This window comes from Cygnus olor, chromosome 3, assembly GCF_009769625.2.
Source record: "Cygnus olor isolate bCygOlo1 chromosome 3, bCygOlo1.pri.v2, whole genome shotgun sequence".
Taxonomy (NCBI): Eukaryota; Metazoa; Chordata; class Aves; order Anseriformes; family Anatidae; genus Cygnus; species Cygnus olor.
Window position 1 is genome coordinate 16,412,801 of NC_049171.1, and position 25,261 is coordinate 16,438,061.

The 25,261-nt window shown below is 45.7% G+C and overlaps 2 protein-coding genes across 4 annotated transcripts in view; one reads left to right on the forward strand and one right to left on the reverse strand.

Annotated features, from left to right (window-relative positions):
• ADAM17 (ADAM metallopeptidase domain 17) overlaps positions 1-17,433 on the forward strand; it is a 34,198-nt gene extending 16,765 nt beyond the window's left edge. For all 3 annotated transcript variants that reach the window (XM_040551685.1, XM_040551686.1, XM_040551687.1), the window contains exons 5-19: positions 522-690; positions 1,362-1,492; positions 2,903-2,992; positions 4,101-4,214; positions 4,739-4,883; positions 5,455-5,543; positions 7,241-7,393; positions 8,211-8,410; positions 8,990-9,093; positions 9,764-9,898; positions 10,624-10,754; positions 11,626-11,704; positions 12,864-12,952; positions 13,576-13,632; positions 15,347-17,433. In XM_040551685.1, coding sequence (XP_040407619.1) covers positions 522-690; positions 1,362-1,492; positions 2,903-2,992; positions 4,101-4,214; positions 4,739-4,883; positions 5,455-5,543; positions 7,241-7,393; positions 8,211-8,410; positions 8,990-9,093; positions 9,764-9,898; positions 10,624-10,754; positions 11,626-11,704; positions 12,864-12,952; positions 13,576-13,632; positions 15,347-15,697 — 2,037 coding nt within the window. In that variant the 3' untranslated portion in view covers positions 15,698-17,433. The remainder of the gene's footprint in view (positions 1-521; positions 691-1,361; positions 1,493-2,902; positions 2,993-4,100; positions 4,215-4,738; positions 4,884-5,454; positions 5,544-7,240; positions 7,394-8,210; positions 8,411-8,989; positions 9,094-9,763; positions 9,899-10,623; positions 10,755-11,625; positions 11,705-12,863; positions 12,953-13,575; positions 13,633-15,346) is intronic.
• Positions 17,434-18,885: 1,452 nt separating this feature from the next.
• IAH1 (isoamyl acetate hydrolyzing esterase 1 (putative)) lies at positions 18,886-23,722 on the reverse strand. Its single transcript, XM_040551692.1, has 6 exons — positions 23,558-23,722; positions 22,354-22,406; positions 21,757-21,905; positions 20,780-20,941; positions 19,524-19,642; positions 18,886-19,169 (listed from the first exon to the last, which is right to left on the reverse strand). The coding sequence occupies exons 1-6, from the start codon at positions 23,636-23,638 to the stop codon at positions 19,002-19,004; spliced, it is 732 nt and encodes a 243-aa protein (XP_040407626.1). The 5' UTR covers positions 23,639-23,722; the 3' UTR covers positions 18,886-19,001.
• Between the last annotated feature and the right edge of the window lie 1,539 nt (positions 23,723-25,261).

The window sequence follows — 25,261 nt, forward strand, 5'->3', positions numbered from 1 at the left end:
TTCGCTCACTTATAAGTGACTTAGGAGTGTTGAAGAGTCTGCTCCGATGGTGGTGTGGTGCACACTTACGTATCAGCTGCTATCTTAGAAGCTAACTCGTGCCTCCAGTCAGCACATTTGTTGGCGTGTTCCAGATAACTCCTGAGCTGTGCCAGCCTTAATACTGCACTGGAGGGAACAGAGAAGGTTGAGATGCCTCCTCAGATTGCTTTTATTCTGGAGGGAACGAAAAATTCTCTTCTACGGCTTTATCAGATGGCTGCTGCTGCTCTGTTAAGACGTCCTTAGATCTTTGGATGCCTGTGTAGCATAAATGGCTGAATTCAGCTGACTTTCTTGGGAGTGTACTTTTGTTGCCAAACGTATTTATAGGCACTAAATCGTTATAGTCCAATTTATGTGTGTATGTGTACACACAAAGCTGTGGAGGTTTGGCTGTGCGTATATGTATGTATTTTTCTCAGTCTTTACATTCGCTGTGTTCCTAACTACCTTCATTTCTGCTGCTCTTGTGCTGTCAGCCACTGTGGAGATTTATAGATAACGAGCAAGATGAAAGACTGCTGGTCTACAGATCTGAAGATATTAAAGATTTCTCACGATTGCAATCCCCCAAAGTGTGTGGTTATTTAAAACTGAACGAAGAAGAGCTGTTGCCAAAAGGACTGGAAGATAGCAAGCAAAATGAAGGTGAGCATCCGTACCCTGCGAGAGCAGAACCTTTGAAAGCTTGAATTCTGTTTGTGTAGGCAAGTAAGATCACAACCTAGGCAATAATCTGCGTTGTCCCTTCTAGTTTAACTCTTCTAAGTCACTGGAGGAAAAAAGCAGCACTTGTTTTCATGCCCTCTTCCCTGCCCCACATCCAACTAAGCCTAAAATGATGAAAGGAAGAAACTTGTCACTAGTGTAGGTAGGCTTTTTAAGGGGAATGTTCAAACAACTTTATTCTTCTGTGCCCTGGGAGCTGTTTGGTATCTGTGGCCACTCCAAGAGTCCAGCTTGAGCTGTGATGAGTTTTTGAGAGCTGTGAATCCATCTTTCCTCTGTTTTCTACTGCATCAGCAGGGATGGGGATAATGACTGGGGACAGGAGCAAGAGTTAGGACTGAGGTGACGACCATAAAAACTCTAGGTAAATCTATTGAATAACTCAATTTCCTTACTATACATTCCTCTCCTTACAACAAGTTTGAGGACTGTTATGAAGACAAAACTTAAGAGTTGTGCCCTCCCCTCCTTCCCCCAAAATAAAACAACCAAAACCCATCCAGACTCGTGTTCAGGTCTTAAGTATGGGTAATAGACATGGCCATAGACAGCTCGTTGAGTGTTTATTTGTATTTAAACATTCACATTAGCAAGTGTCTACCGGAAGAAAAGAGCCATACCAGAGAGCTCCAAAAACACGTGCAAGATGTTGGTAGTGGCAGATCATCGTTTCTTCAAGTACATGGGCCGGGGGGAAGAGAGTACCACTATAAACTATTTGGTAAGTAAATATACCCTGTTACGATTTGTTGGAATAAATGGGGAAAAATGTGATTCGGTAGTTATAACAGCGTACTGCTTGTACTGCTTTTCTACAGCATATGTATTTATATCATGCTTGTGTGTTTTTTATCTTTGGAAATGCAAATTCATGCTTTAAAATATTCTGTAGTAGTGATACTGTAGTTAAATAGTTTTCAAGTTTCAAATCCCTTCCCTTCACATACTACTTGCAGCTATCCTATTTTCTCCCTAAAAAAATAATTGTTTTTTTCAGTCAGAGTTCTACAATCTCCTAGACTTTGAATTTTGGTATAAATGGTCCAAACACGTTTAAATTTCACATGGGAGGCAAAAACAACTCGTATACTACTTTAACTTCTTCCAGGATTCTCTGTCCAGAACAATAAAATTAGAAATAGGCTCAGTAGACAACTAGTTTGGTTGGAAGTGGGGTTATGAAATAGAACACCTGCCTACAGCCCCACAGCAGAAATGGGTGGGTTTTGGGACTGGAGATGAAAACAAGTGAAACCACTCTTGGAGATCTGTTCTTTCTCAAGAGCCTCTTTCTGAGCCTGAGTTTTTGACATGCTAATCACTCTGTTCCATCTTTGCTGGCTTTTTGACCTTTCTGTCCCCAGAAATGTTTACATTCCCCAGGTAACAGAGCCTTAATTCATCCTGTTTTCAGAGATGTGATTATCTCAGCATCTGACATACGATTCTTCCAGGCTAACCTACCGTTGTGTTCTCCGGGTTGATGTGTGCTGTAAACAAGACAGGGATTGGAAAAACCAAGTGCAAGCTATTACTGAGTGTCTGTGAATGTCATTTTTCATTCTGAGCAATTTTGATGGTCTATATTTAGGAGAAGGTTCTTTTTAAGAAGACGAGAGCAGCTCGAAAAGGGAGGTATTGATTGTGAACACTGACAAGAGACTTTCTGGAACCTTGTACTTGAACCATAATGAGGAAAAACAATAGTTTACTGCCTGGGAGAGGGAAGCAGGCCTTGGGATCAGTTAAATGTAGTGCTAAAACAAAGCAGTAAAAATAGTTCCCTCTGCCCTTCCCCTCAAAGAAACTTGGAAAACTACTATATGGACAAAGTGTCCCAAGATGTCTTGTTCTTAATATTATCTCTTCCACTACACAGATGAAAGTGATAAGTAGCAAAGTTTGTACTGCTTTTTTACGATGGAAAATTTTCAGGGATATTTGATAATACTCTCTGGATCCAAGCACTGTTGGTTTTGGATCAGTGAATACATCTGTTGTGTTTTATGAGGTTCAATTTTAATTTGAAGCGAGTGTTTTCTAGATAAATATGTTGCAGCTTCTCTGAGTGCCTTGAACTTCCATACACAAAAGCTCAGAACTAAATAACTTGTTTTTCTTTCCTACGCAGATTGAATTGATAGACAGAGTCGATGACATCTACCGAAATACTTCCTGGGACAATGGGGCCTTCAAAGGCTATGGCATACAGATAGAGCAGGTAGGTGTTCGCTGAGCTATGCAAAGGGTTTCCAATTGAAAGCATAAGAACATACTTTTAAATGTCAGGGTTTATGATTTTTGTTATCTGGATTAGAGCTAAAATAACCAAATCTTACATTATTAACTGCATCCAAAAGTGCTCTTCTTTTTGGTGGTGTTGATGATTTGACACAGCATGTCCATTTCTAGTTCCTTGCAGCTTTTGAGATGGGAGTTCTCAAGGAGCATCTTTCTATACGTAATTTCAATTCAGAGGTGCTTTTTTCCTGAATATGAGCAGTTTTTGTTTCTCTTAGACATATTCTTTAGGCATATACTTAATGTTTTTGTCTTTGGCTAGTGCTTAGCTTATAAAGCCTGAGCGTTCCTCAAACACAGATGAAAAAACACAAATCCTGCTTGAAGAGCTTTATTGACTGCACTTAAACATCGTAATATCATGATAGTGTAGAAGATGGTATACAGCTGGATGTAGAGGATGTAGTGGCTTCAATTTATATGATGGCTCCTGTAAGCTAGCACATAGAAATTTGGCAACCTGTATTAAAAATGACTCCATCTGCTTTAAGTTCTGCAAGAACTGTCATGTGGCACACGGGGACTCTCACGGTACAAGCTAGCTGCCCTTTTTCTGGACAAGGCTCTCCAGGAACAAGGAAGGAGAGACAGTTGGGGGGGGATTGGAGAGGGAAAGCAACATGATGCACTAAACCTAGGCTACCAGGAAAGTAGCAATCCTTTAAAATATGTTTTGGTTAACTAGAACTCTGTGGTGGTTTGGGCTTATTTACACTTGATGTAAATGATGTAAATCCTGGTTGTATTTGTTACAGTTTATTTGTTTTTGTGTTGATTTTGATTTAACGTGCATCTCAAAGCACAATATCTCAGTGACAACTTTTGTTATTCTAAAATGGCAGGTGTAGTTGCTTAAGATCTAGTCAGCGTATCTTAATTAGCAGAGGCTGAAAACTTAATATTGGGAGCATGCTGAATCTGTTTTTTTGATCTATTGAGATATTTAGAATTGCATTGAAAACTTTTCTGTAGTCATAAAATTGACCACAGTTTTTCAGTGTTGTTTTGTCACCCTTTTTGAAACGTAGATTATCATCCACAATGAACCAAATCACGTGCAACCTGGACAGAAGCATTACAACATGGCAAAAAGTTACCCCGATGATAAGAAGGATGCCTGGGATGTGAAAATGCTGCTAGAGGTAGGTAGTAACCATTAATAAATTGGCCCTTACAGAGGACTACTCACGCAGCTGTTCTGTAGTAACGGATGAAACTCGGTTAGTTCCTTCATCTGCTGTATAGATACTGCACAAAGTCAAACTAGCAGATGTGCCCTGTAGCCCATGGTAAGGGGGTTCTTTGTATGATTATGGAGCACACACCAACTGGAATTAGTATGTTGCTTGAGTCAAAAAAGGCAGTCCTGGGACATCTGGCCCTGACACTGCCTTGTGACCCTCATCAAATGAGTGTAGTTGGTTTTCCCCTCTGTGTGAAAAAGGGGAAATGAATAGACAAGTTACGTAAAGAAATGCATACAGTGTACTTGGGCATTCATTTTAACTTTCTTCACATTTGTAGGACAGACAACAGCTGCTTTTTCCTAACTTAACCAGATTTAGAAGGTGCCTGGCTCATTAGATAAATGTTCATGTTTATAGATATCTAATATGTACCAGAAAGTGTTTTACAGAGATTTGCCTTTTTTTTTTTTCCTTTAAAGCAATTTAGCTTTGATATCGCTGAGAAAGCAGCTCACGTGTGCCTTGCTCATCTTTTCACGTATCAAGATTTTGATATGGGAACGCTTGGACTGGCTTATGTTGGCTCTCCCAGACCTAACAGCCACGGTGGCATTTGTCCTAAAGGCAAGACTTTCTTTTCCTCCTTTCCAATTGTGGGTAGAAAGCTACTTTTTGTTACTTGTATTTAATCCTCTTCTAGCTTTCAGGGATCGTGACATGTTATTTGCATAGTCTCTGGTGGCTCTTTTGGATAGAATAGATGGCCATTTTCTTGGCTGGAGCTAGAAAAAGAAGGGAGGGAAGAAAAGTCACGAGGCTATCTGGATTGAACAAGCTTTGTTAAAGCCACCACAGCCTGGCTAGACCAAGTTCTACTTTGGGTGCATCTTGCAGCAGTTCTGGAATGGCAGATGCTGTTGTCTTGGAAATTTCTTGTATTATCCCCTTTACTGCAATACATGAGCTGTTTGTGCTGTGCTTTAAAGAACTCCCACTGAAAAAAAAAAAGAAAAAAAAACTGGCAAGAGGCTGACTGGTGAGTCTGTGAGAACAATAAAGCTGTTCATTTTGCCAAACAAGTAATAGTCCCACATCCACTTCCAAGAAAGAAAAAGGAAAAAAAAATAACCAACAAAATATTGAAACCGACGAAAAACGCTTGTCAATTTGATTTGTTTCTTTCTCACCTCTCTAGCTTATTACAGTCAGATTGCAAAGAAAGACATCTATCTGAACAGTGGCTTAACCAGCACCAAGAACTATGGGAAAACCATCCTCACGAAGGTAAGAGAGTGTCCTCCTCTGCGGAGAGTGAACGTTTGGAGTACGTACGTGTTTGTTTGATCACCAACAAACAGAGTTTTCTGGGATTGTGACAAGCTTCTGTGCTGTCAGAAGCAAGCTGCTGGCTTTCAGATTGAGTCAGGTCCCAGGGGACAAGGATCTAGGTCGCAGAGCCCTTACCATTTTTTTGTCCTTGTTGACAAGAGGAGTCGGGGCTGAGTGCAATTGAAGACTGAATTCACTGAGAACAGGGATGGGGAAATGTGGCCAGTGTCTAGTAGGAGACGTACTTATCCAACTACAAACAGGATTTTGATACCCAAAGATTAACGTAAATGTATTTTGCTTGAAACAAAAAATTATTCTCAAACAGGACGAGAAATAAGCTTATTAGTACTAATACTAATGTAAATTGATACTCTCCGGATTTTTTCATAGCTAATGAGACAGTAAAGACACAAAGGCCTGAACGTGAGATTTGTTTCGCTTGTAAAGATACCAGAGCTGTGCCTGCGTTTGCAGCTCCCAAGTTTTTGCAGTTGGACATCTTTCCCTTCTGCTGATTTCTCAGCTGTGCGTCGCTGTAGCCTGATTATAAATGGAATTCATAATTGGTGTGTGGGCTAAAACTTGGCACAGAAGCTGTCAAGAAGCTAGAAAAAAAAAAGACAGTGGAGCTTTGTGTTAGAGGGATGTTGACAAAGAGCTCTTAGCAGTTGCCACGCTATTCGCATTTGTTGCTCAGTCCCCAAGCTGGAGCCCTGTCTTGGCTGACAAAGGAGACTGAGTTTGACGTCTTCCCAGCAGGAGTCACAAAGCTTGGATGAAGCAGTAGGTGCGCACGGGCTCCTTTCACAGGGAGAGTTGTGCACAGCGTCTGATCGGGTTTGAAAAGGAAGAAAACAATTCTGCTTAAAACCCTCCCCCAAACGCAACGCGTTGTTGCAGCGCGTAGTCCTTCCTGTGCCTGAAGAGCAGCAGCAATGACTGTTTCCTCACCAAACTTACCTCTCTGTCGTGAACCACGCAGTCTCCCTGTGGTTAACTTTTATTTCTGTGCTAGTTTTCTTTGTGGTTGTCACCTTGAGAGCTTGACACCACCTGCTGGTCAAGGCCATGAAGAGAGACACGTATTTGGGATCCTCGGCAGGAGTCCTGCCGTGTAAAAGAAAATGTTGGAAATTCACCCCTGCTGGGCTGCATTTGTAGGTATCTTTCCTAGTAGCCGTGCAAAAGAGGAGCTTATTCACCAGTCATAATGTAGTCATCCATTTAGAAGGAATAATTATAGTGGCAAGATAAGTTTGAGCAAGAGATCGACTAATCGTGGTAGCTGGTGTGCGTTTGGATTCTTTTTTTGTTTGAACTTTGTATGCCTTTTAAAATCAGATCTAGATATTTTGAGTATCTGCTTTGCGTTGAAAACAAAATAGAGCTGGTATTCCAGGGCAGCATTTTGCTTTTAACAGCTGTCTAGTACTCAGACCTAGTCCTGGAATGCGCCTTTGGAAGCGGGCCATGATTTTACTTGCCTTTAGTTCCCCACCTCTAAAAAAAATGATAATGGAGAAATTGCTTTTCCATCTAAGTGTGTATCTGAGAATTGTAGGTGGCTTGGAAGTAGCTGGGATCACCTCTTGTCCTGCTCAGACTGATTTTTTTCAGCACTGCTTTTTTTTTTTCACTCTTCAAAAAAGGAGGCTGACCTGGTTACGACGCACGAACTTGGACATAATTTTGGAGCAGAGCATGATCCTGACAGTCTGCCAGAATGTGCCCCCACTGAAGACCAGGGAGGGAAATACGTTATGTATCCGATTGCTGTCAGTGGAGATCACGAAAACAATAAGGTATCGTTGCATAATTTTGCTTCCACGCACACATCTCCACCATGGTCAGTGATCCTTTGCACAGAAAGACTGTTTAGCTAATGATTCTTCTGGATTGAAACAGATGGGAATAAACAGATCAGGCATAAAAAGAAAACATGTTTGTACGCAGCTGGGTTCCCTGCAAGATGGTCTTTGCTTTCTGAGTTTCACTGGAGTTCATAGCGTGTCCCAGTAGTGTTTGCAATCAGTTGTTTGTAATCAGCTGTGGCCAAATGCTCCTGAAAGCAAGTCATCTGCAAGGTTCAAATACAGGACCTGCAGCAGCAAGCGCTAAATAGCATTTGGGTGGTTTTGTCAGAGGGAGGCTCCCAGATGCCACAGCCTGGTAGTGGGGCTTTCCAGTCTCAGAAATCTGCAGTTGCACTGTGGACTTGGCATCGTGCTTGTTTCACAGCTGAGGAACCAAGATTGTCAAGGGAATTGAGTAGCCTGCACTCTAGTCTGACTTTTTAGGGTTTACACCTAACCCTGCTGCCAGGAGGCGCCCCAGACTGTCCCCGTTGCTGCAACTTCGCAGCCCTTCCTGAAGCAGCAGCGGGGTTTGGCTCGGTGACCCTGAGCCAGGCTGGGAGGATATCTGTGCATCCTTTACGGACCCAGCCGTTATTTTCTTACCTTAATTTTTTCCAAGCTGTCAGAACGTCAGTATGGAGAGATTATTGCTTTCTGAGACACCAGAATTTGGAGGCCTACACAGGCCAAGACTGTCTTAGATGGACTTGTTGACAGAAAGGTTCACTCCTCAGTGCTGCTCTTTCCCCTCGTGACTCTCTAGATGTTCTCAAGCTGCAGCAAAAAATCCATCCATAGGACCATAGAGATCAAGGCCCAGGAGTGCTTCAAGGAGCGCAACAACAAAGTGTGCGGGAACTCCAGGGTGGACGAGGGGGAGGAGTGCGATCCCGGCCTCCTGCACCAACAGGCTGATCCCTGCTGCTCTGCAGACTGCAAACTGAAGGACGGCGCCAAATGCAGGTGAGGGGAAAGGAGCTGCAACTTCTCATGCACGGGGAGAGAATGGTTCAGCTCTGCCCCGTGCTGCAGGAGATAAAACTCATTAAATTCCTGTTTAGCAAGAAATTCCCTCAACTTCAATGACTGTGGTTGTGCTGAGGGTACTTCTGCATTAGGTGAAGGATAGAGAGAGCACAGAATACAGCAGTAAACCTTCAGGACAGGTAGGGAGGGGGAAATTTGTGGGGAAGAACACAGTGTGAAATCTTGTCCCAGGTTGCGCGGCAAGTTGATGATGACAAGGAGGATTTAAGTGTCTTGAAAAAGTATAAGAGCCCTTGTGTTGTCTTACAGTATGTCGTGCTTTGTGTGCATTCAATTCATCTTCTTTGGTAAACGAAGAGTGGGTAGAGGATGGTTGTGACGGGGGGTGCAGAGGGGGCAAGATTTTTCAACTAGTGAGTGAATCTTGAAGTAGCTTTTTTTCTAAACATCCTCTTTCCCTGCCTTTGTCATGCTCGTACTTTGGGGAAAAAAAAAAAGAAAAAAGAAAAAACAAGTTGCTCAATATTTCTTCCTTTCATGTTGATGTTTCCACAGTGATCGGAACAGCCCCTGCTGCAAAGGCTGCCAGTTTGAAAGCGCACAGAAAAAATGCCAAGAAGCCATAAATGCCACTTGTAAAGGAGAGTCTTTCTGCACTGGTAGGACATGGTTCCGCCTCCCTTACATCAGCTAGCCGAGCGCTCCGGGCGCAGCGTCCTGTTAGATCAGCGTTCAGACGAGCGCCTTTTGTTCATCCGGTACAACTGATTTTAGAGAGCAGTTAAGCATCACAGAATTGCCCTATAATGAGTTTCATTGTAGTTCAGGAGCCACTTGGTGACTTACTGCCCAGGAGAACGTGGAGAATGTTGATTTCTTCCCCCCTCCTCCTTTTCTTTCCCTTAAAGAAAAAAGAACAGGACGAGTCACGGGGAGGGGACAGGAATGAGCTGAACCTTGCAGTGATTCCACCCTTTCTATGGTAGCTCTGCTTCACATCCCCACTGGTTTACTTCCTCCTCGTAATCTTTTCTGGAGGCAAGAAGACAAGGCAGAGCTGCTGGTGCTTTACTGGCGGGGTCTCCAGGGTCGTCTTGGTCACCAGAGTGCCCCGATGCCTGAGTTGCTGAAAGCCTCCAAAGTTCCTGCTGCCTCTCGGAGGACTTTGGCAGGCAGCCTGCAGCTGAAAGCTAAGAAAAAGCTACTGGAGTTCCCCCTGGGATGAGTCTGGATTTCGTTTTTTTCTCTTTTTCCCCCTTTTCTTTTGCACCCCTAGGTGTTCTGCCCTTTGCTCTAACACAGTCCTCCCATTGTTGACCCCACCTGCAGGGAACAGCAGCGAGTGCCCTCCCCCAGGGAACGCTCCGGACGACACGGTCTGCGTGGACATGGGGAAGTGCAAGGATGGGGAGTGCGTCCCCTTCTGTGAGAGGGAGAAGAACCTACGATCGTGTGCATGCAACGGTGGGTGACGTGGGGCTGGACCAAAACGTCCCAGCTCTGCTCCTCAGGTAGAGCTCGGCTCACCCCTTGGAGAGCCGAATTTATGGACCCCCTCAGATTTCTGGTGGGGAAAAAAAAAAAAAAAAAACACTGGAGTTTAAGCTGTTGGTTTTCCAGGGCTGGTGTTTTCTGTTTGGAAAAGGAACGTGAATGTCCTCCTGTCCTCTGGAGGTCTGAGAATTTTAATTCTCAATTCTCAAATTTAATTCTCTAAAACTCTCAAACCTCTGGGTTGAGAATTTTAAATAAGACCTACGGTCTGCACCCTAGTTAAAGGAGAGGGCGCTCCTGCCCTCCTCTTCCTCAGCCCCAGGCAGACAGGAGGGAAAGTCTGGCTGTCCTCTGAGTGTAAGGAGTTGCCAAATGACTTCTGGACAGATGTGGCCTCCAACAAGTGGAACTTCTTCTACTGCCTGTTAATTCCTGCATGTTTGGGGTATCAACTAGCACAGCTTGGTCCTGCTATGTCCCCTAATAACAGGGCGTCTGCTTCAGCTTGGCGTTGGTCTGTTGAGTTTGGGCTTGGCATTGGAGTGCCCAAAACTGGGTGCCTTGCGTGTTCCTGCCTTCCTCGTTGGAAAGCTGGGCAGGAACGTGGTCCGCCCGGGGACATTTGCCTGGTTGGGGGTTGCGGTGACCCTCAGTGCTGCTGGGGGCTGATGATCGAGTCCGTGGCTTTCTTACAGAGACGGATAACTCCTGCAAGGTGTGCTGCCGCGACGAGCAGGACAGGTGCATACCGTACGTTGATGCTAACGACCAGTTCCTGTTCCTGCGCAAGGGGAAGCCTTGTACCGTGGGCTTCTGTGACACAAACGTAAGTGGTTCCAGGTAGCAGCGTGACAGAGTTCCAAAACGTCATCCACCTCTCCGCAGCGTAAATACTAAAGGGTGTCTGAGGCTGCGGGTGGGATACAGTCCCGCAGAGAGCTGGGCAAGGTGAAGCTGTTACTTCTGCCACTGCTTACTAGGCCCTTTTTTTGCTGCTCCCTGCAGCTCAGCCAGCCTGCGTGAGGGCGGCCGATGGGCGCTGCCGCAAGCTTAGCTAGGTTAGCCGTGCTTGCTATTTCAGCTGTGCGCATTAGCCCAATTAATTTTGACTGAAGTAAATCAGGCCAGGAAGCAATCTGATGAAGGTCTGGCTGGCAGTGTCTCCAGGGGGCAGTGAGCCCGCGGCAGGGAGAATGTGACGGATCGCTGGCGCTCGGGGACCGGTTCCACGTGCAGCTGCGTGGCCAGCCGCAGCCTGCAGGCCCCGAGTGGCTAAGCTAAGCTGGGTGTTGGCAGGCGTGAATTTCGGAGGGCGTACCTCAGCCGTTCTGCTGCAGAACTGAAGGACTGATGCTCTGCTGCGTTTAAATCAGCGCAGCCAGATCTGGAAGCCTGTCTGTAACCACGGGTGCCTGAGAGCTGCAGCCTTTTTGGTGGGTAGCGGGAATTAAGGCTTCCAGTGCTTAAACTTCTCCAGAAACTTCAGTTTGTGTCCCCTAACATGGGAGGCAAAATAGAGGCAATAAAAATGGACCAGTGAAGCTGCGAATGAGTAAATCTCTTCAGAATGTGTGTGAAGTGCTGTGTCCGTGCAGCTTTTATTTCATTAAAATCTTGGCATCTTCCTCCCCCTCCAAGAAGCAAGTAGTTAATGCTTACGTGGCCTAAGATGGTTTTTTTTTTTTAAACTTTTGCAGGGCAAATGTGAGAAGCAAGTACAGGATGTGATTGAACGGTTTTGGGATTTCATAGACCAACTTAGTATCAATACCTTTGGTAAGATGTGTAACCATATCCTTTGGGTTTTTCAGTTCACGACATGAACCTCAAAACCACAGGGGGAGTTAGCTGGCTGGCTTTGCTCGTCTATACAAGAGGGTAGTTAGCAGCCGTGTTTCTGAAATACAGATATATTTTTGCATAAGATTTAACAGTATTGATCTTGCCTATTGGGGCTGAAGGGATGGGAGCATTTGGCATTTTTCCTCTCCATTATTTCCTAGTCATCTTCCAAGCTTGTAAAAGAGGCGATAGCTCTTCCAGCAAGCTTCTTGCCTAAATACCAGTAAGTAGGTCAATTAGAGGAAAGGAAATAGCGGTCTTGTTAGAGGTCAGCTAGCTGCAGCATAGTAGAGTTAAAGTAGGCCTCTCGGTGGGATTTCAGTGTCAACAGACTGGGAAAGGAGAACTTCATTTCTCCCATTTAATAAAACCACCTCCAGCTGTGTGCCTGAGTCACTGGCTGGCGAGGGTAAGCGTGCCTCCTTGTCCTGATCCCTGCTGTGCAATGCGAGCAGGTAGCCACCTCCCAGCGGGACTGGGTCTTGCTCTGGTACTGTAATCATCCCAAAACTGTTAATGAGCAGGTGCTCGTGTAATGACAGGGTAACACTGCCTGCGTTCGTGGTAGTGCTGGGCCTATACCTGTGATTTTATGGGGCTTTCAAACTTAAGTTCTAAGATAAAAATATATATATATATATATATATAATAAATTTCTTGGTAATTATTAAAGCTATTTAGTTAAGTAGATGCAGTATGCATCTCTGTTCAAAAGTAGGTGTATTTTTTGTTGTCACAAGACTGTAGAATCAGAATCTTCTAACTGATGTGCAGCGTGTTTTGTAATTGAGAGGGGCTTGGCTAACGAAATATAGCCTGCTCCAAGTCTCATGATATTAAATGTTACGGCCTGTCAGCATTTCTTATCAGAGAAGAGCGGGGAAAAAAACGTTACTGTTAACTATTTTAGAAAATTATATCAAGTATGCTTCAAAAAAGGCAAAAAACAATTACATTATGCTGGGCTAGTCCTGCAGCCTGTGTTGTATCTGAGAAATCCTGCGAGCTGGCTTGCAGTGGGAATGGGGACTTGCGTGTACAGTCACGAAATGGTATTTGGTAAGTTGCTAATGGATTTGAACTAATTTCCCAGGGAAGTTCCTAGCAGATAATATAGTGGGCTCCGTGCTCGTCTTCTCCTTACTCTTTTGGATTCCCCTCAGCATCCTTGTGCACTGCGTGGTGAGTAAGCTGCCTCGAGATGACTGCCTTTTGGACTGAGCTGTAGGAGAGCACCCTTCCTGTTGTGACTGGCGAATGTCCGTGGGAGAAGGAGATGGGAGGCTTTTAGGAACGCCCAGAGGGAGCACCTAGCATGTGTCCCTTCAACAGGCAAAACTCCTGCTAACTCTGCCGGGCTCTAGCAGCCCCACGCTCCCATGGCTGTCTCCTGGAGCCATTCCTGTTCTTCCTTAGGCAGATTTTTTTCTGCCTTCCAGGTTCTGCCCAAGCATAATTCTGAGAACTTCCATTAGAGTCGAAGTTTTCTCTAGTCCTCCCCACAATTTGTGGGGACACCCAGGGCAGGAAGTGGTGTAGGTTGAGCTTGAGTGCATGGGTGAAGAGAGAAAGGTCACAGCGACTGAGAACATGGGCACGTGGGGTGGGGTTGGGGCAGAGGATTGCTGCCCCGTGAGCACAGGACGGGGGACGGATGGGAAGGCAGGGGATGTAGGGAAGGGGGGAAGAAAGCCCGGACCCTGCTGTGTCCCTGCAGGGAAACTGGGACAGGGGCGTTGTTTGCATCTGGGAAACTAACTTTTTGGGCGTGTGCTTTGGTTTACTTTTTGCTTATTTCCCCATAGGACAAGAAATTGGACAAGCAGTACGAGGAGAACACCAAGTCTCTGTTCTGCCCCAGTGTAAGTTGCTGTCTGAATACGTTCCTGCAGCCCCGTGCCTCGAGCTGGGGACAGACAAATCGGTTCGAGGGAAACTCTGCTTTCTTGCCTAAGCTGGTGTTTGATGTATCAAGCACCGCAGCTTGGCAGGTCTGGTTTCCTCTTCCTGTAAGAGCTGGGCCTTGACCTTGTTGACAAGGCAGCTTTCTCACCCCAACCACAGCTCCCGAGGCAGGAAGCCGCCGAGTGCCGCCGGTGCCTCTCTTACAGGGTCCCCTCGGCACGGGTCACTCGGCAGCTCCGACCGCAGGCCGCTTGTTCCCAGCTAAGCGGTGTCAGCAAAGCTCAGGGCAACGCAGCAGAAAAATCTCTGCAGAACGTGGTGTCTCTGCTGCAGAACAACCGTGTGCAGGGCCTTTAGCGGCCGGGTGTGCTGAGGCTTTCCACTTCTTTATAGAAAAGTCAGTCCCGGGGTGCAAGGACCCGTTGCTTGGCGGGTGGTGACATGTCTCGCTTTGCAGAGGCTGATTTGGGAGAGGGGAAGAGCAGAAAAGTGCACAGATAAATTTTAATTACAGTCCAGCTCGAGGCATCTTCTGGCAAAGATTTCTGGGCATCCTGTCTGGTGCTTTGACAGCTTGTTTTTTATTAATAACTGCAATATTGTCAAGGAAATGTCATTTTTGTCATGGGAGAGGGAAAGGAGCCTTGCAGAGCTCCTTAGCTGCTGGAGGAAACGTGCTGGAGTCAGACTTCGGAGGCAGATTGCCGCTGTAATCTACATGCGTGTAACCAGAGGTGATGTTAGCTTGAGTCCTCGAGTCCCCCATAATTGCTCTTGCGTGCCATAAAAGTCACCTGGGATCTTTGTACTTGGATCCAGTCAAGAACACGCTCCAGAAGCAGGTGTAGCTGTAGGGTGCAGCTGTACTCAATGGGCTCCTTGCACCAGTAACAGGTTTAACAGAGAAATCCAGCCTCTCTCGGATCTGCCCAGTATTGAGCAGCTCAGAAACGCAGTACTGTTAGTATCTAAACATTTTACCCTACTTTTCATGCCATTCCCTTGTCTATTCCCTTTCTCTTGCCCATTATTAGCATTTACTAAGGTCTGTAGGGATTTTTCATGCCTGGAAATCTCCGGATATTTTCCAAGCCATGCTCAAATAGAAGCAGAAACCAACAGAATCGAATTTAATCGGGGCTGCAGAATGTGGGTGTGATCAGAGTGGACCCCTCAGGTCTCTGACGCCGTGTTCAGTGCGACTTCTTTAACATAAATCAAGGATCTCCTCGGGTTCCAGGTGTGGAACAGGCTGTACCTTTGGCTGTTCCCTTGCACTGAGCTCCCGGTGTTGTCTGACTTGACCTTGCATTTCCAGCCCGAGGTTTGGCCGAAGCAGAGCGAGGCCCCAGGGGAGGTGGGGCTGAGTTGTCACCTCTGTCCCTCTGAAGCTGTCACCCGTGTTGCTTTAAACGGAGTAGAAACCAGCAGAGATAGAAGGGCTTTCTGCCTTTAACGCTTAGTGTAGCTGGATTTCTTGAGAGAAAACAATACAAAGAATTACTTCTGTTGGATATTCCCTGTAAAGGAAGGGAGGGAGGGGAGCCGCGGCCTTCAGCCACCCAGCTGAGCCGCAGGTGCTCTGTGAGGGTGCCTTTCTTTAACCCGTTCTTGAAACCAGCAAAAAAACATGAATCCCGAGCTAGAGCCTGTTTGCTTTCCCCCTTGCAGAACGTGGAGATGCTGAGCAGCCTGGACTCGGCCTCCGTCCGCATCGTGAAGCCCTTCCCGGCGGCGCAGTCGAGCAGCCGGCACCAGCCCCTGCAGCCCATCGCCGCCGTGCCGCCGGCGGCCGCGGCGCCCAAGCAGGACCACCAGCGGATGGACACCATCCAGGAGGACCCCAGCACCGACTCCCACATCGACGAGGACGGGTTCGAGAAGGACCCTTTCCCGAACAGCAGCTCGGCCGCCAAATCTTTCGAGGACTTGACAGACCACCCCGTCACGAGGAGCGAGAAGGCGGCGTCCTTCAAACTGCAGCGCCAGAACCGGGTGGACAGCAAAGAGACGGAGTGCTAGTGCCCCGCTGCCTTCTGAGCGCGCGGCTCGTGCGTGTGAATTGAGTCCGTTTGGATCTGAAACCATTTCATTTATATAAATACGGATATATGTATATATATTTTTGTGAGGGAGCGGGGGAAATAAGGAAGTGACCTACTGCAGATGCTGGTCATGTGTATGACCTTCCTTAAATTACATTTATTAGAGCATTATATCTTTTAAAAAACGAAAATCCAAACTAAAAGTGGCTTGTTTTTGAAGCTTTTTTGGATTTGTTTTTCTGTTTTCTTGACCTCTAACATTTCCTTCAACCTGTGGTGCAAACCAGAATATCCTCCTGGATATCGGATTGTGTATATCAGCCTTTTTTTATAATTTAATGTTTTGTAGTCTGATGGCACTGATAGACGAAATTAAGGGGCTTTTTAAACAAAACAAAACACTGCAGCACGTTCCTTATAGAACTGATCATCGGAGGTACATGTAAGCAAAAGTCTGAACGTTACAGGTACCTGGAGAACAAAACGAGAGTAAGGAAACAGTTATGGTTTAACGGCATCTGATGAAGATGCATAATCAGAATCAAGAAGTTTGCTATACGGCTTTAAACAAAAATAAAAGGCTCATACAGAGGTGGTTAAACCTTATTCAGTGCATGGAAGTGCTCCTCTAGCGTGAAACTCTTCTGCCTCTTGCTGTGAGGTTGCCTTGTCTTGTGTTTTCATGGCAGAGAAATGGTTTTCCTACTCTGCAGCAGGAGCTGTTTGTGCTGCAGGTGGTGGTGAAAAGGAAGAAGTGTAAACGGAGAAATCATTTATGCAGATGAGAACTGTTTCAACTAATTGTTTACAGTCATTTCAGTGCAGAAATGTTTCTCTGAGTGTTATTTTGAAATAGGTAACACTATCGTAGAGATGTACAAAGAGCTGAGCCTCCTTTTTCAGGGCTTTTGTGGCCTTTGGAAGCCCCTACTGCTAAAGAAGTGAAAAAATACCACACTCCGTTGCAGGAGCACGGTTGTTTAAAAACAATTGTGACTTTAACAAAGTGTTTTTTTGTTGGTTTTTTTTTTGATGAAACTCCTAGGGCACGTACTGAGGAGATGTCGAGAATTCCAATTCCCACGCAGGTAATACGATGTGACATTAAGACATTAGGAGCAGGTACCTTGTAGCGGCGCCCTTTAATTCAGCGCGCCTGCACAGAAGGTTGGAGCTCTGTAACGTGGGGTCTGTGGGCTGGGAGTGGGAGCTGAGCGATGTTTTAGCCTGGTAGCAGACGGACTGACACAGGGGAGTCACAGAGCAGCTATCAGGACAGCGAAGAAGCATTTAGTTCTGCCTCTGTTTCCTCCCATAATAATGAGTTAATCAAACTGACATGACATGTGAATGACAGCAGACCCATTTTAACTGTTACAAGCCTGCGCTCAGCCACAAAGGAACCGCAGCTGGGGAAAGCCTTTGTGTTTTTAAACGTGATGGGAAGTAACCAAAGCTGTGCTGAGAGAGTTGCGCGAGTCTCTGCCTTCCCACCCAAGGACCTTGTTACACTAATACTTGAATGTGTGCCTTATGGTATTCCTATCTGACTAGCTCGTGTTTTGTGTACTGGTTTTGGTTTGTTTGGTTTTCTTTTGTTGGTTTTTTTTTTTTTGATTCCGTGCGAAGCACACGTGTGAGGAGTTAGTTAATTTAATTCCTGATACAATAAAAGCTTTTTATATATAAAAAAAAAAAGTCAATTAAACGAGAGCTGTTTCTGTGCAGTCCTTTCTGAAAAGATCTTCAGCTGTAAAACTGTGAGCTAAAAGGGCTTGGAGGTGTGGGTCGGGGTTCAGGCTCCCAGCAGCCGGGTGCTGAGTGCCTCGGGGTGTCCCACAAGGACTGCTACATCTGAAATCATTTCATCTCTGAAATCCTGTGATCCATCCCCTCGTCTGATCAGGGTTTCAGGAACTCCGAACGAGGTACTTGCGCCGTTTCTTCTTTACAGCTAAAGCAAGATGACAGCTTCCACAGGGAGCCCTTCCCCTCCTTAGCCAGCCTTTATTGCAGGAAATCATTACAGAGCAGACAGTCCGGTTTAATCTTCATAAACGTTTACAAATAGAGCCAACTTGCTTCTGGGCTGGCTCCAGAAGCATGAAAAATAACCAGCTGCAAGCCAATTCATAACGCTGTTGCACAGTAGATGGCAGGTCCCGGCCAACGCGTCAGTTCTTTAACAAAGCTGAGGCAAGCTCTTGGTGCTGAGCAAAGCAGGCACTGTCCGTGCTCCCTCCTCGGTCTCGCCCACCACATGATGTATCACTCCAGGCCTCCGAGCGGCCTAACCTGTGTTGTTCCCATGGAACTGCTAACACAGCCCAGAGGAATTTATTTCTTTACAGTGACGCGCTATTTATTTCTCTTTAATCCACGCTCCAGTAGTACCCCCATTTTTTTCTGCTATATGGTTGGCTGATTATTTCACAGCCTGCTAATTATTTCCCAAACTGCTTGTTCAATTTGATCCAGGTTTCAGGCAATTTTTTATTTATTTTTTTAGTGTGTAAAGATAGGGTTGTAGTCTGCTTGTGTTCTCTTGGCTCAAAGCAGTATGCTCCTCTTACATCAGTCGTTAAATTACTGATTAAGACCAAAGCTCACCTGAAACACGACTTGACAGCAAAGTGTGTTACGAGGGAGCTTTTTCAGCAGAGAAGCAAACCCTTTTTTGATAGTTACTTCGTGATCCAAGTGTCTCAAAGGGAGCACGTGCATCACCAGAGTGATGCCAGGACTGCAAGCGCTGCCCTGCTTTGAACACCCGGGCTCTGTGCAAGAAGCAGGCGTAAAGAAGCTCCTGCTGGTGCCCCGCCTAAACTCAGCCCCCCACACACCCCCAAACTATGAGCTATCACTACCAAAAGCCTTGCCAACGCGCAGATAACTGCTTTTACTGCTCCATTGCAACCAAACACAGCAGGCAGGAATTGTTCTTGACAAAAGAAAATATAATTGCAGCTGCTACATATCAGCATCTAGACGTTTAAAAGTGATAGCCTGCATGGATCGCCCTGTAGCTCGGGCAGGCAACCCTTAAGGCAGCCTCTTTCCTGCAGTCACAGGGCAGCTCAGAGCGGTTTTCCTCCAGCCCTCCTACAGAGTTTATCACCAGAACTTGCCAACCTGTTGGCACGGGATGCGCGCAGACAAACCACCCCCTGGTCTCATCTTTATTCTTACATTTGCAGCACGCTGCGGGTACCGGCTGTCCGTCAGCAGGCTTGCTCTGTCGGGCAGGCTTGGCTCCTTCGGCTCGCTCCTGCATCCCGTCCTCACAGCAGACTGGCCTCGGGGTGCAGGTGGTCCACCTCCCGCCAGTAAGGAAGCAACGAGGGCAGGGCAGACAGGTTTTTTTCCAGGCGTTTCCAAAGCTGCGCCGCTAGAAAGCTGTTTCCTTCGGCTGACAGGTGAAGCCCGTCAGACAAATAGGAAGAGAAATCCTACAGGGGAGGTTAAAACCATGTGTTAGTATCTTTGCCAGTTGCAAATAATAAAAAATCTTGACAAACTTTTAAGTTCTTCAAAACCAGCTGGTACGTATACTGTTTGTTTTTGCTTTTGCCCTTTGTATTTAAATATTAAGAGAATGCTTTGCCAGCCGAAGTCACTGCCGTTCATCCAGAAATGATCGTATGATTTAGCTAACCATTGGCTAACCGCGGCTAACGGCCAGCTTGTATTAAGGCATGTTTTACCTTGCTGGAATATTTTGTCACTTCTCCCAGACGGGATTTGGGTATATTCGGCATCATTTCAGCGATTTGAGTTTCAAAGCCTCTCCCCTGACACCGTACCTGATTTTTTTGCATCAGTGTCCACAGGTCAAGCACGTCAGTCCCGCAGTCCCTGGCTACCTGCACACAGGCCTGGGCGTACTCTCCCGTGGTGGCATTGCGGCGATTTAGTTTGTCCCCTGCCAGACACAAAGGAAAGGTTCAGCAATCTTCAGCGGAAAGTTCCTGACGGCAGGGGACTGCAGAACTTGAAAAAAGCATCTGGTACTTAATGCATTTTTTCTTCAAAAAATTAAATTGAAAATCAAAACAAAGTTGTTTTATAGTCAAGGCCAGCTCTGAAATAGCAGAACACAGCATCTCCCCAGATCATTTATCCTTTTCTCTGCCTTGCCAATCCTGCCCAGCCTACCATTACTCAGTAGCTACCAAAAAAGGAGCATGGAAACAGAAAGGAAACTTCTGGAGCTGGTGTGAGTGGAGAGGAGTCTTATGCAACTTGTATTACGCTAGGACTTTCTTTTATTTTGCAACTGCAATGTAAAATCTGCCCTGCTGATGAGACTGCAAGTCCCTGCACTCCAGAGGCTGTGTCACACAGTGATCACTGACACGCAGCAAAGCCCTCAAACGGAAAAAGTCAGGCAAAAACATAATGCCAGGGATGCTTTCTTGATAACAGGGAAGTGTGATTATGTTGTATAACAACATTCTAAATTAAAAACTATAAATATGGAGAAAAACTTACTTCACTCTCTTCCATTTATGCAGACAGGTGTAAACCAAGTAACACACCGGGTGTTTGTCCACCATGAGGTTTGTCCTTAGAATGGGACATTCTCTCTTGGTTTTTGTTGTTGTCATTGTTAAAATTTAAAATAAAGCTGCCTGGGATAGTGCTGCTTATCCAAACAGGTGTGAAGTGTGCTGTGACTGTTACAACATTTCCTAAGGTACACGATGCCAACGTCCCTTCTGGTATCTGTGGTGTTCTGGAAGCTGCTAGGATGATGCAGTCTGCCTGGGACACCTCGACAAAACCTAAGTTCCCGAGGGGCAGCCACTTCTGTCAGTTTTATGCATGAGCAGATCAGTCAGCACTTTCAGAAGGATGTGATTAATTAGTCGGTAGTTACTCCACATGCTCATCCCAAAGACGTTTAGCAGAACCAGTTAGCAGTCATTTCCCATCAGCTCAAAGAACACGAACGCACTCTGGCACCAACCCAAAACTGATGGTCTGTCAGTCTGGGATCACTGACTTGAACTGTGGGGCTAAAAAGCAGAAATTCTGCCCAGATGCATCGTTCCTTTACCTTTGGCAAGGCACTCCTTTTCCCAAGCTGACTCCTGAAGAGGGGGCGGCGTTATCAGAATAATCCTGTCCTCAGCAATGTCTATGGACTTCAGATACTGCACCATGCTCTTTAAGTTCTCAGCGTATTCCTCCAAAGGAACGTGTTGCTTAGGGTTCAGATCTGTCAGGGGTGGAGGAAATGCGTTAGTGATGTAAAACTGAGCTGCTTACACATTTATTACATGACAACTAAAGCGCTTTTTATACAGAATAAAAAGGTGGGCACTTCTCACTTTTGGTAAGCAGTTCACCTGCTTAATTTGGGAGGTGTGCTGCGAAAATGCAGTTCCTCAACATGCAGACCAGACAAATCAGGAGTTTAAACACAGCATTATTTAAACTAATACAGGTGAGGCACAGGGAAAAATAAATGAACTTTTTTTGAAGATGCTTTTTCTTACAGGTTGTATCTTAGTGTTAGATCACATCATCACCTCAAACTTCACCCAAAACAAAACCTAAGATTTTCTAACTCTATTGGATGCAGAGAAAATTTTGGAAACTCCCAAGGGCTTTACAGACAGTCCTTTATGTACTGATCTTATCGTTCTGATTAGACTAAGCTCTGCGTGTTGCTATGCTTATCTTTAAGAGAATCCAATGCTATCTTCCCTCATTTCATCAACTGCCAAGAATCCATCAGGCTGCTTTAAGGGCTGAAACATCAGCTAGATGCCCAACTCCAATTTTAAGTGTTGGATATACGAATAATTCTTGAGCACCTTCAAGTTTACTGTTATTGTTAAAACTTGGTCAGAGAGAAAGAGAAGGCAGTGCACGGTTTAAATACAATCAATCCACTGTAACAATGAAAAACGGACAGCTATTTCACAGAGAAGAAGAAGGAAAAGTCTGTGTAACTTTCTGTCTTTTCTGCCAAACTATAAAACTGCCTTAAGAGAACAGGCCACAGGAAAAAAATGAAAGTTACCGTACCTTTCAAAGCGCTGTCATTAGCTCCAAAGAAAATAGTAACTGCAACAGTACTCTCAGCACCAGAATTTTTACTGATCAGTCTTGGAAGGATTACTTTAGCCCACCTGGTATTGTACCCCGAGAGTCCACGATTTACAACATCACATTTTCTGAAACAGACACACATTCAGAAAGAACACCTCACCCCATCAGAATGAAACTTGAGAAGTTTTGACCTGTTTTGTCAGGATAACTGCCTCTGCATCTCAGAATCAATGAGATTTCACAGGAGTTTTTAGCAGAATTGTAACTTTATGTTCTGAAAGTGCACTCACAGGTTGCATCTACAGTATTTAACTATCACTTAGACTATGAAACCAGAAAAGCAACTTTGACAAAAATAATAGGATTTTTTTTGTTGTTGTTGTTCCACTCAAGCTTTACAGCAACCTCCAATGGATATTTCCACCAGTATTGGGATTATACCACCAAGAAATTCCCATGTCAATAAATAAATAAATAAATGTTAATAAACACACATTGAATACTAATTTTCTTTTTGAACAGCTGCATGACTTTTTGCATGCTAGTAAGAACTTTTAAAATGTAAGCTCTTACCTGACAAGTCTCTCAGCAAGGAATGCTCCCCAGCCGTGTTCCTGGAAGGAAAACTAAACACAAGGAACACGTTAGACTGTCACTAGAAGCAGCACTCGCTCCTCAGCAAGTCAGCCTCACCGCAAGCATCTTCTTTCTTATTTTCCTGTTCTTTTCTAAGATTCTTTCACTGTGACTTCATTCTGGGGAGCACCTTTCACAAATCCTCTCTCTACGTGCTACCTCAAGTGCAGTTTGAAACCTACCTCTTTTAGTAGTGGGAAAAAAAGATCAAAATCCCCTTCCCTTTTTGCTTATTCCCACTGCTGCACCATCTGTCCTGCTACAGTGTTTTGCCTGCCTACAGAGGCACAGTGAGCTGGTTTAGACACAAACCTCCCTTTTAAAGGAACCACTCTCCTTCCAGAAATATGAGCCCAGCTCCGTGATCTGCTTCACCGTGCTACAATGCAGGGCACTGGGCACAAGGTAGAGGCCCTGCGCTCCCCAAAAGGGTTCCCCAAAAGAAACTCAGCCCCAGAATGGACACCAGAGCGCCCCAGCTGGCATTGCCTCAGAGGAAACTTCTACACAACCCCAGCACGGTCACCCCGACACCGAAGGTGTCCCTGGGGGTGTGGGTCTGGAGCCACACAGGAGTGGGAATGGGGCTGAGGAGAGGAGGGCGGGGGACAGCAAAGGGGTGGCTGCTACAAACAGCAGGCTCTGGAAAACACCAGTGAAACACCAGCAGTTACACTTTTACCTGACGCTTCTAATACGTGGACTTCACTGCAAAAAGGGTCTGAAGCTCCTAAAATACCAGCCCCTGAAAGGTGTCCCTGGGGGTTCAGCAGGCTCGCCTTCCCGCCTCACGGCCTCCCTCCTGCCCCTGAGGTGACAGCGGCGGCTGATCCCCGCCAACACCGCCCCCACCCCCCTCCCCCCCCCCAACACACACCCGCAGCCGTTGAGTGCTCGTTTTTCCTTAAAACTAGTAATAAATAAAGCCTTGCGCTTGGCTCCACTGCAACACCAGGCCTCGAGGGAAGCCTGCTGGCGCAGCACCCACGGAAAACCTGAGGGGAGGCCAAGGCTGGGGCTGCCCCTCAGATACCACGCAGGAGGCACAGGGATGTTGACAGGGCTCCGCAGGTCTACGAGGGAATCCCACCGGCCCCACAGCGGCAAGGAGAGCACATGGGGAGCGCCATGGGGCCGCTACCTCAGTGATGGAGTCTCCAAAAAGGACGATGCGGGGCCAGAGCAGCAGCCGCCCGCGGACACCCGCCTCTGCCAGCGCCATGGCGGCTGCCGGACGTCCGCCAGCAGCAGCAGCAGGAGGAGGAGAAGGAGGAGGAGGAAAAGGAGCGGCTGCTGCTAAGCTCCCCAGTCAGATCCCCTCGTGTCGAGCGGGAATTAAAAAAAAAAAAAAAAAAAAAAAAGCACCACAAACAGTCAGATGCTGAGCATCCTTCCTTGGGAGATGGTGCTGAGGGCTCCCCCCCCCCCAGGGACAGAGACAACAGTCGTAAGGCTACTCTAGTGCTGTTTAACTGTCCTAACGCGTGCTTCTGCAGCTCTCAAAGTTCCAGCAAAATACATTAAAATGGCAGAAAATAAAAAGGTATTGTGCCCACGACTGAAATGGGAGTGAAGCCAGGGCCCTGAGGCTCCCCCCGCCTTGCACCCTCACCTGCCAGGCGAGGCTCGCTGGGCTGAAACACTGCCGAACAAAACTTTCCCCCAGCACAAAACCCTGAGCAGCTGCTTCCCTTCACTTTTATTTTAACAGTTTACTGCTTTCCCCTCCTTTTAAAAAGCTTTTTAATTGATGTACATCCTCTTACAAACCCACTGTAGGTTTTGGAGGAGAGTGTGGTTTGGGGGAAGATGCACTCACCGCAGGATAACATCCATCTGCCCCATGACAGAAGCAGCTGTGAGCATCAGTTTGAAAAAACAGCACAAACCAGAAAGATGAAATATGAAATGACAATTTTGGAGACCTAGTCCACTGATATATTAAAAATAAACCACATTGCATGTACCAGAAACACATTTAAAAAACAAACAAACAAATAAAAAAACATGATTTTGAAAATAAGATTTTTACCTCTTCCAAAGAGAGAATTCCTTTTTAACACAATGCTGTTATCACCTTAAAAAGGCTTCATACTCTGTCTTGGTTAACCAAAGATATATAGTGCAGGGTGGAAAGCTGACACACACATACCTACTTCACAAATAATGCTGTAAAGATTATCAGGTGCCACTTTAACCAGCTAGGAAAAAAGAAAGTATATATACCAGAGAAAATATGTTCTTTCAGCATGATTTGCTGTCTGACAACCACCCCAGCTAACTCAGAGTATCGCATTTGTATTTGAAATTCCCTACACGCTACAGATTCCATATCCTCTTTCATTTTGTCCAGGAGCATTGTTTCACTAGTGCTGAGTTACAGGACCATCAACAAGAGCAGATGCATGCTGACTGTCTGAGAAAGTGACGGGGTCATTTGCACTTCAGGCTGTTAACAGGTCACAACCACTGACTTCTCTAGAAGCTTCTGTTGTTCATCCAGCACAGCCAATGGCAATGACTACATGCACAGTTTTAGAACTGCAGTTAATCTCAGTATGAAAACCTGGATTCCGTTAGAAATGTGTTCAAGCCCCCTTGATTTCAAGCAGATATAAGCATGCAGGTAAATACTTCCCTGACAGGAACAAAGTAATATCCAAGTTTGATTCTGTGCTTATGCAAATTCAAACCATCCAGTTTATCCTGCAAGTACTAATTAATCTCCAAAAATGTGAAACTCCATTTACTTTCTGTAATTCAACATTTAGAAGGCATGTCAGTCCACACCAGGTTAATATTTTTTTCTTATTTGTTGTATGTGCATGTAAGAAAAAAAGAGCAT

Coding starts and splice junctions, on each gene's coding strand:
- IAH1 (XM_040551692.1), bottom strand. CDS start 23,638: ATGGCGCTGGCAGAGGCGGGTGTCCGCGGGCGGCTGCTGCTCTGGCCC. Junction 20,942..21,756: donor TAATGACAGCGCTTTGAAAG/GTACGGTAACTT, acceptor CACCCCTGACAG/ATCTGAACCCTAAGCAACAC. Junction 19,170..19,523: donor CACTGATGCAAAAAAATCAG/GTACGGTGTCAG, acceptor CCTCCCCTGTAG/GATTTCTCTTCCTATTTGTC.